Here is a 9,873-nt window from a genome sequence, read left to right as displayed (position 1 = left end):
GAGAATTTCAACATACTAATACATTGAGAGCAAGGAGAGCATGACACAGCTTCCTGTCTTTCTGATCCTTGTCCTTCCCACCCCTCCCCTCTGCCACCAGTTTGAGCAACTTTATAATTACTAGACCTACTGTAAATTGGCCCATATAAGGCAGGGTTGCTAGTGAATAGAGCACTGGACTGGGACTTGTAAAACCTGGGTTTCAATCTGGGCTCTGCTGCTGCCTTGCTGGATGATCTTGGGCAAGTGATGTCACTCTGTGCCTCAGTTTCCCCACCTGTAAAATGATAACGATACTGAGCTCTGTTGTAAATCACTTTAAGATCTACTGATGAAAAGCCTTATGAAAGGGTCCGGTACTTACGGAGTCTAATGTCAGACGGGACCAATGTATTACTATTACTTAGCACAACTCAACATTTCCAAAAAGTTGAATTCCTATTCATTTAGGAGTTTGGTGTAAAATTTTCTAAAGCCTCTAATGCACTTAGAAGCCTAAGCCTAAATTACTTTTGAATATAGGACTTAGGCTCTTATGTCATTGAAGTACATTTTGCTATTCGTCCTTATCACCAGAAATGCTTGTTCATTCTAAAATAACTAAGTAATGGCTACTGTTTGGTTTCATCCAAATTAGAACAATAGAAACTCCTTATATGTTCCACAAACTGAGGTGTGGGAGTCAGTGATGACAGCTTAGGGCAATTATACCAAACTTTAAAAATAAACACACTATTCCGTTATAGTGACTGGGAATATCAGAGTAACTCTAGCCACAAAGGACTTAATCTGCTGCTATAATAGGTACACTCAAAATGTAGCAAGTGTGATCTTAAATGTAACTTTGGAATGTTTACAATTCTTCTAGGTTTCTTCTCCAGTATTTCCTTGATACACACTTGCATTGTAAATGCTAGAAGGACTCATCTCTTTTTCAGAGAGAAGAACGGCTTTTTAGAGTATTAAGAAGTATTTTTAGAAGGTTTTCTACTTCGTTTCTGCCTTTGACTTGGCGCGGGGGGAGGAGAGAGGTTGGGGGATTTAAAAATGAAATATGCTGCCCTCTTCTGGCAGGTTTTGGAGTGTCATTGATCCAGGCAGGGATGGGTAGAATTTCAAGCAGATGCTACCTATTTGAATATAGTCGTAAACAAAACATCTAAAACACAGTTATAGGAGTGGAGAATCCCACAAGAGGGTGTTATGGATTAAAATTGGAGGGGAGGGAAGTAATTCTGAGAGGGACATTCTGTTTTCTGCATGGAATGGGGTTGTCATGTAGCTTATGGGCCGGTCTGCATTCTTTTGTCAGGGGAGAGATTTGACACCTCCTCTTGTATAATAGTTATAGGAACTACATACAGTGATTTTTCTCTTTATGTGAATTTAAGTTACTCCCTTAGGCATAGTTAGAGTTTATATAGTCTACCTAGCAGTAATAGTGAAATTTACAAAGAAATAGGCCTCCTGAGGTGTTCTGAACTGCGGTTGGTTTTTATATCTTTCCTGTGGTTAAAACGTCTGTTGAAAACAAGAAAAGGCCTCTTCTTTTAAACAATAGCCATCTTAGTGGTCATTATAATGAGCTGTTGAGTGTCCAGTTCCTAGGAGTAGCTTTTCCGTGTCCTGTTATATCAGAAAAGGCTCTTTCAAAATATAAGAATCTTCAGTGGATGAAATAGTTTGGGGGGGGGGAGGGAGAAGGAAGTTACTCAGCTAGAAGCTACTGAAACTTCATCCCTGCTATACACGTGGGTACAGCAGCGTGACTTTGTCTGCAGATCCTGTCTCAGTGTTGATGCTTTCTTAAATCTTGCTTGGGACAGAGGACAAAATTGGGTTTATGATGGAAACTCCTTAGAGCTGGACTGTGCAAGTGGACCTAGACAGGGGGGACTCCTGTAGCCTGTAAGAGCCCCATTAAAATAAATGAGGCTCCATACAGGCACAGCGGCCCCTTCACACAGACGCAGTTGCAGGATCAAGACCTTAATTATGGAACAGCAACCACTGTTCTGTAATGGTCATAGGCCTCTCAGGGTCAAATTCTGATTTCAGGTTCCCTCGGGCAAATCCCAGTAATGCCATTGGCTTCCGTGAGATTACTCTGGATGATAGCCTCAGAATCTGGCCCTGTTTTTTTCTAGATCGGGAGAGGGGACGGGTGAATCACACACCTTTGCAGCTGTTATTATTTGGAAACAGTTTTCTGTAAGGCTGGGGCAGCAGTGCATCGTTGCTTGTTGCCATATAAATCCTCTTAAAGAAAAATTAAAGTACTGCCACAATTTTATTTTTTAAATTTAGCTCAGCCTTGTTTCTCATTGAGGATTAGTTGTGGGCTAAATTGGCAGACAGCAGCTGTTTTTATAGTTCCAGCCAAAATCATAAGTGTGTGGGTTAGATCATACACACGGCTCACAAACAGCTTTGAACCAGAGGTTCCAGTTTTCCCTAAAATCCCACCTGTCCGTTTCAGCCCCAAATCGGGACATTTTCAGTCCACAAAAGAGTGAGAAGTGACTTGTCCTTCCGAGTTGCTCTGCTGAGGAGGGCGCTGCACACCTGTGTTTGCCCCTGCTCCAGGGTGCCACCAGTGGCTACCACACTACAAACTTCGGGAAAAACTTTGCCCTCGGAGGGTGCTGTTGCGCGTCCTGTACTGGCTTGTACTTTCATGCTTTGATTGCCCTCCTCTAATTTAGCAAAGCAGCTGAACCTCCCCTTGACTTGTTGGCTCTGCGGGGAAGGCTCAGATTCCACCTTTCAGACGATAGGGCAACAATCTGCTTGCTTTTCCAGTGGGGGTGACTATCTAGATCCCTTCGGATCCGATGCCAGGGGGCATCAGGCACCCCCCCCCTCCAGTGAGTGGATTCCCTGGTGCATCTCACACGCGCGGCGTGGGGAAGAGAGAACGTCCAGAGCCAGGGAGTTCAGGGCTTTGTCGCGGTCCCCGGCCGCCGACCCCCCCAGCGCGCCCGCTGCCCTGCGGAGCGCTCTGCCTGTGCCCCAGCGGCCGGCCACCAGGGGGCGCCCCGGAGTCAGCCGGCCGAGCGGCTGCCTCACTTGCCGCCGCGCGGAGATGCCTGTGGGCGCCGGGCGAGAGGCGGCGCGGAGCGGGGCTGCGGGTCCGAGCCGAGCCGCCGCGGGTCCCTGCGCACCAGCCGCCTCGCCGCTGCGCCCCGCGCCCCGCCAGGCTGCCCCCGCCGCGCTGCCCCGGGAGCGGGAGGCTCCGCGGCTGAGGAGCAGGATGCTGCCCCCGGGGCGCCGCTGGGAGCCCCTCGCCCCGCTGCTGCTGCTGCTGTCAGGGATGCTCCGGCCGCCGGGGCTGGCGGCGTTCAACGTGGACGAGGAGAAGCTGACCGTGTACAGCGGGCCCGAGAGCAGCTACTTCGGCTACGCCGTGGATTTCCACCACTACACCGGCGCGTAAGTACCCGCGGGGCGCTTCCCTCCCAGCCCGGAGCCCTGCCCGGGAGCTCGGCGGCCCCAGCGCCGGGGCCACCGGAGACCCGCGCCGGGGTGGCCAGAGAAGGTCTCCATCAGCCCAACTCGTCCTGGCTAAAGCCAGCCGCGGCGCCGCTCCCAGCACCCCGGGGCAGGCTCGCCAGGAACCCAGCCGCGGGTGCGGGCAGGGATCTGCCCAAACCCCGAGCGGGGGCAGCCCTTTGCGGGCGTCTCTCTGGCACCGGCCGGCGGATGCAGCTCCAGCTGCCCCCTGGCCCGCAGGGGTTATCTATCTGCTGGAAACAGATGGGAATGAAAGCTCCGTGGAGCATTGGCCACAGGGAAAGGGTCCTGCCGATTTCCGCCCGTCCCCGGGCTCTGGTGTGGGTGGCAGCGGGTGGGCACAAATGATCTGCCATCAGTCCGCCTTTATCTAGTGACGGTCACAAATGTTTTTGCAGAGTAAGTGTCCTGGTCGGTGCTCCCAAAGCCAATACTACCCAGCCGGACATACAGGAAGGGGGAGCGGTGTATTACTGTCCTTGGCCGGCCGCTGAGTGCAAACAGATCCCCTTCGATACTACGAGTAAGTAAATCGTTATACGCATGTAACGCACAGCTATTTCGCGTTGTATTGTACTGGGAAAGTCACCCCTTACTGCGAGTGGGTTCGGCGCTCCCTTCACTTGTGTCTGTCAGTCTGATCTGAGCGTGTGTAGTTCCCCAGAGAAATTGCGCCCTTGGAGTTTGTGTGCGTCCGGGGGAGATGGTCCCTACAGAAATGACAATCGCGTGAAGTTGGGGATTGGTGCGTAGGCCACTGCCGCTTTCCATACGTTGAATGAAAGGTGTGTGGATTGCACGTAACACTTTTTGAAAAGAAATACCCACTTGCAAATGTTCAGAAGACCAAACTCCGTGTTTGATGTAACCCCCCCGCCCCCCGAACCGTGGAAATTGGTTGTTGGTCGTTTTCAGTGCTGTTTTCAACAAGGGATTCTGCCCATTCAGTGGGAGGCGGTACCTTATGCTCCATGCTGATTTAATTCTTTACAGAAAGGAAGAATTTTCTTTCAAAATACTGAAAGTTGGATGCAAACTGATGTAGGCATAATGTGGATAGATTATATCCGACCACTTTCAAAATCCCAAGACAGATGTTTCTAATTTAATTAAAGGGAACACACATTTTAAACAATTCAGGCTGTTTATGTTTTCTCTTTATAGCCCTTGAAAATAATTTAAACCTAGTGTTTCCAAAAACATTTAAACTGAATGGTTTAATGTAGGCATATTTATACAATATAATCTTTAGAACAAAAGTTACAATTCACCAGACTGTATTTAATTTTAGTGCTTATTCGTCATACAAATATTAATATAATACAACAAAGCCTGTTTCTATGAACATAAATGAAATTTCGGTCAACTTCCCTATAGCTAACAAATCAGCAACACAGTTCCCCAGCTGTGTGTGTGCACACCCACTCAGGCATGTGTGAAAGAATCCCAGCTTACTGTGTTATAAACGTTACAATACACCTGCAATACCTGGATCGATACTGTAATCACACACATACTGTCTCTAATTCTATATGCACTATATGCATGTAGATGTATGCACAGTATATGTCCCCTCTGCTGTGTGTGTATATATTTTAATATATGCATGTGTATATAGGTACACAGCAAATAATATTGCCAGCACACCTACTATTTACATCTGGGTAAATAAGGGTAAATGTACCCTTATACCACAGGAGCATACAATGAAGTACCATGTGTTTAAATGTAAATTGTTTTCAAGTTTTGAAGCTTCAGCCAAAGTGAGGATCCAATACATTTTCAAATGTTATCTTGGGAAAGGATTACAGTGGACGCATGGGGCCAGATCAGGCCCTTGTGTGGAAAAGACCACAGTGGGTGGCTAAACAGATTCAGGAAGACTCCACACGTTCTATCAGTCACAGAGTTTCAGAGAGATCTGGAGCACAGATTTAGCCTCTGGAGTAGGTAGGAGGTGTGGTGGCCAGAAGCAGTTGACTACTTGAAGATAACAGGGGTTTTAGGCTTTGCCATGCAAATGCCAGTTTGTGACCAGATTAGAGAACTTCATTTTCCAGAGTGGTCAGTCCAAAACTTTTCCAGAGCACTAAGCTGAAGCATAGAGTGATCTCACAGAGTCCACAGAGGCAAGTCAATACCCTATTTCTATAGGGGCTAGAGAGAAGAGAAAGAAAAGGGTATTAGGATATGTATATATGAATGAATGCAAACATAAATTGGAGCTAGGACACGAGTACACAGAATGCTTTGCATATGTCATCACTGATTCAGTCAATATTAATTTATTTACACATCTGTGCCGTAAAATGATGCTACTTATGTTCAGCTCCCTTCTCTTTGGAATATTTTCAGCTGTATGAGCAAGTCTTCTGTTCCTTTTTATCTCCTCTCTACTCCAAAGCAGAGCACACAATACTGCCGTTAGCCTGGAAATTACTGTTTTAAATCTTTTTAATATATTTTCCTTTTTTGTGTTTGTAGCTGTAACGGGACACAACCAATGGTTTGTTAAATATTACAGATGTTTTCAGACTATTCTTATATGACCTTATATGACCTCTGTCACTGTATGAATACTTCAGACTCACTGATGAATTTATCCCTGCAATACCCCTTTGAGATGATACTGTTCCCATTTTACAGGGGAGAAGCTGAGACACAGAAACAAGTTATTTAGGTTTGCACAAGGTCTCTGATGGGGCTAGGAATTGAATCTGGGTCCCCTTCATCCCAGTCTAGTGCCTTAACCATAAGACCATCATTTCTCTAATATTAGGAAGTTTCACTTATTAAGAGTATAGTAGATGGGGAATTAAATATACTGGATTTAATTTTTAAAAAGGAATGTTTTACACACAGCAGCAGTTTTGTAAAAGGCATTGAATTTCTTGACATCAAAAGGGCTGGAAATAATCTTCTAAAAACAGAGGAGAAGGAAAAAATAGATGATTTCAAAGCTGAAAGCTTTCATTTTGATGCCTTTTTATACAAAACTCACCTTTTTCTTGGACCTAGTCCAGTATTAGCTGCTCTTTCAGTCAAGTGTGCTAAGTACAATTAAAGGAAAACAAACTGCTGAATAATTAATAATCTGCTTCACTAAGATCAGAATAGAAACTAATGTGGTATACAGACAGAGAGAGAGAACACATTACATACCACTTAAATGACCATGCAGACTGACCGCTAAATCCAGAATTTCGAGCATAACAAGTCTTTAACTTTTCCATTCTGAGGATCTAGTCTCCCCTTGACACACGAGTAACTCACTTGTATTATTATTGTCAATGAGAGTTACCTTGCCCCAATGAGAGAAGCACACTTCGATTCTTTTCTCACTTGTATTGCCAATAATGACCATCAGACTTAAAAAAAGAGAAACAAAGGAATGCTCATTGAATGAGAACACTTTCCATAAGTGCCCTTTACAAAAGAGCTGTAATAATACTTTTAATTTACCCGAGTTTGGAATTACCTTGCGAACAGTATTAACTACAGAAAGATAGATTTTAAGTAAGTATAAGTAGCAAGAATAGAGATCAAAGTTGTTTACTTAAGAAAACAAAAATAAACTTGCAGTCTAAATTCTATAAACTAAACAGAATTTGAATCAAGTAGTGTCTCACCCTGATAGATGGTACAAACAGGTCACAGATCTTCAAAACACAGGCTGGAACTGCCATTCAGCCTGGGACCACCCTCCTGCAGTACAAAGTCTTTGTCCTATAGGCATGTTTCCAGGGGTTGAGTTGTGGTGGGAGTGAGGCCAAGTCATGATGTCACTTCCCCTCTGTTATAGTTTCTTCCAGCTTGCTGGAAAGATCTTTTGCTTGTGACATGGGGGTCTTCCCCCATTGGTCAAGCAGCATCCATTGTCTACATGCTCTCTCTGAGAAGTCTTCTGGGATGGCTTCTGGGAGAGTGGATTCCCTTTAATGGGATACCAGCATGTCTGGCTACTCCACTGTTGTACCTGAAAGGCTGGTTGTGTGTGTTCCCAACCTCATAACATACTTCAGTAACACATACAGCAATACTTCAGAACTTCACATATAACAACAGCGTATACAATCCAACATAATATTAATGGTCAACCAATTAAGGCTTTTTAACATGCTACCTCACAAGGCATACTTTGTCCAAAACATGTCATAATTGTATGACAGTGATGAATATGGGGATTTCAGCATGTTGCTTTGAGGTGTAGAATGTCTCAGGGCAAAGTGTAAGGTCATGCATTTAGGAACTAACAACAAGAATTTTTGCTATAAGCTGGGGACGTATCAGCTGGAAGTGACAGAGGAGGAGAAAGATCTGGGTGTACTAGTTGATCACAGGAGGTTTATGAGCCGCCAATGTGATGTGCCCATGAAAAAGGCTAATGCAGTCCTAGGATGCATCAGGCTAGGTATTTCCAGTAGAGACAGGGAAGTGTTAGTACCATTGTACGAGTCACTGGTGAGACCTCAGGATCTGGAATACTGTGTGCAGTTCTGGTCTCCCATGTGTAAGAAAGATTAATTCAAACTGGAACAGGTGCAGAGAAGGGCTACTAGGATGATCTGAAGAATGGAAAACCTACCGTATGAGAGGAGACTCACAGAGCTTGGCTTGTTTACCCTAACCAAAAGAAGGCTGAGGGGAGATATGATTGCTCTTTATAAATACATCAGAGGGATAAATACCAGGGAGGGAGAGGAGTTATTTAAGTTAAACATCAATGTGGAATCCAGAACAAATGGATATAAACTGGCCATCATCAAATTTAGGCTTGAAATTAGGTTAAGGTTTCTAATCCCACAGGAGTGAAGTTCTGGAACAGCCTTCCAAGTGGAGCAGTGGGGGAAAAAGCCTAACTGGCTTCAAGACTGAGCTTGATAAGTTTATGGTATGACAGGATTGTCTACAATGGCATGTAGCTGACTGCTAGGAGCAAGTATGTCTCACGGTCCATTATGGGACACTAGCTGGAGAGGGCTGTTAGTTACTACAGATCATTCTTTCCTAGGTGTCTGGCTGGTAGGTCTAGCCCACATGCTCAGGGTCTAACCGATCTCCATATTTGGGGTCAGGAAGGAATTTTCCCCTGGGTCAGATTGGCAAAGACCTTGAGGTTTTTTCCTCCTTCCTCTGCTGCATGGGGCAGGGGTCACTTGCAGGTTTAAACTAGTGTAAATGGTGAATTCTCTGTAACTTGAAGTCTTTAAATCGTGATTTGAGGACTTCAGTAACTCAGCCAGAGGTTAGAGGTCTTTTACAGGAGAGGGTGGGTGAGGTTCTGTGGCCTGCAATGTGCAGAAGGTCAAACTATATGATAGTGGTAGTCCCTTCTGACCTTAAAGTCTATGACTTGAATTTCAAGCATGGTTCGTTCATCAACAACATTCCAAATGCATCACCAGTATTTGAATTCATGCTATTAATATCCCCCCTCCACTCAAATGTGGAGAAAAAAGAGAGAGAGAGCTGACAAGTATAATGTAATGACATCAGTCAAGAATCAGGAAGCTGTATTATGCCACATGCTAAGTTTATAGTGGGATGGTAATTACAGTTGCTCTGTAATAAGTTATGGTTACTGAATGTTGATCTGGTTATTAAGATGTTTACTGTCTGAATGTATTGGTTTTGTTTAATATGGGGTTGTACGGAAAAACAAGCAGGAAGGGAAGAAGAATGGCTCAAGATAAGCCTCTTCTCCACAAACCCTTGAGGGTTGATAGGAGACAATGCTGGACAGGAAGAGGTGTTGGAACTGAGACCAGTACCTAGTGACAGATATAAAATTAGCTTTAAACGTCTGTCACTGCTTCAGAGTGCCTTGTTCCAGCTGCCAAACACAGAATGGATTCCTTAGTATTGTGCTATCAATATCTGTATACCAGAATACAGCCAGTTAGGCAGAAAGTCATCCTAACTGAGACCACGAATATCTGCTATGTGTTCATATTTGTGCAGAAAAATCACACGACGTAATCTCGATTGTTCACAGTGGATTATCCCAAATTGTCATATATCACATAAGAATATGTAAATCTGTCAAGTCATGATGATTTTCATCCACAGGTGATAAAACTAACCCAAAACTAACTTGCAGTGTTTTATGGCATGTGATATGCACATTTGTGAGTGTTAATACCTAGCTTGTGGAAAGGTAAGGGGACTTCATTTTTTTCAGATGAGTCAATCCAGCACTTCTCCAGAGCACTAAGATGATTTAATTACTAAGCAACAACAACAATTAACCCCTTAATGATGTATGTGCTTTGCTCCAGTGGGGAGGTGAGATGTCTTTAAGGATTCTCTACTTTGTTCCCTCTTTTTCCCTCCCTCCTCTTTAAAGGTGTCATATTGCAC

General features: G+C 44.6%; 1 protein-coding gene across 1 annotated transcript in view; it reads left to right on the top strand.

Annotated features, from left to right (window-relative positions):
• Window positions 1–2,834: 2,834 nt before the first annotated feature.
• Window positions 2,835–9,873, top strand: part of ITGA8 (integrin subunit alpha 8) — a 170,057-nt gene continuing 163,018 nt past the window's right edge. The window contains 3 exon segments of the mRNA XM_077809430.1: window positions 2,835–2,948; window positions 2,951–3,432; window positions 3,912–4,036. Coding sequence (XP_077665556.1) covers window positions 2,835–2,948; window positions 2,951–3,432; window positions 3,912–4,036 — 721 coding nt within the window.

Source organism: Eretmochelys imbricata, chromosome 2, assembly GCF_965152235.1.
Source record: "Eretmochelys imbricata isolate rEreImb1 chromosome 2, rEreImb1.hap1, whole genome shotgun sequence".
NCBI lineage: Eukaryota > Metazoa > Chordata > Testudines > Cheloniidae > Eretmochelys > Eretmochelys imbricata.
The sequence above is the reverse complement of the archived record's forward strand: the minus strand, read 5'-3'. Positions and strand labels throughout refer to the sequence as shown.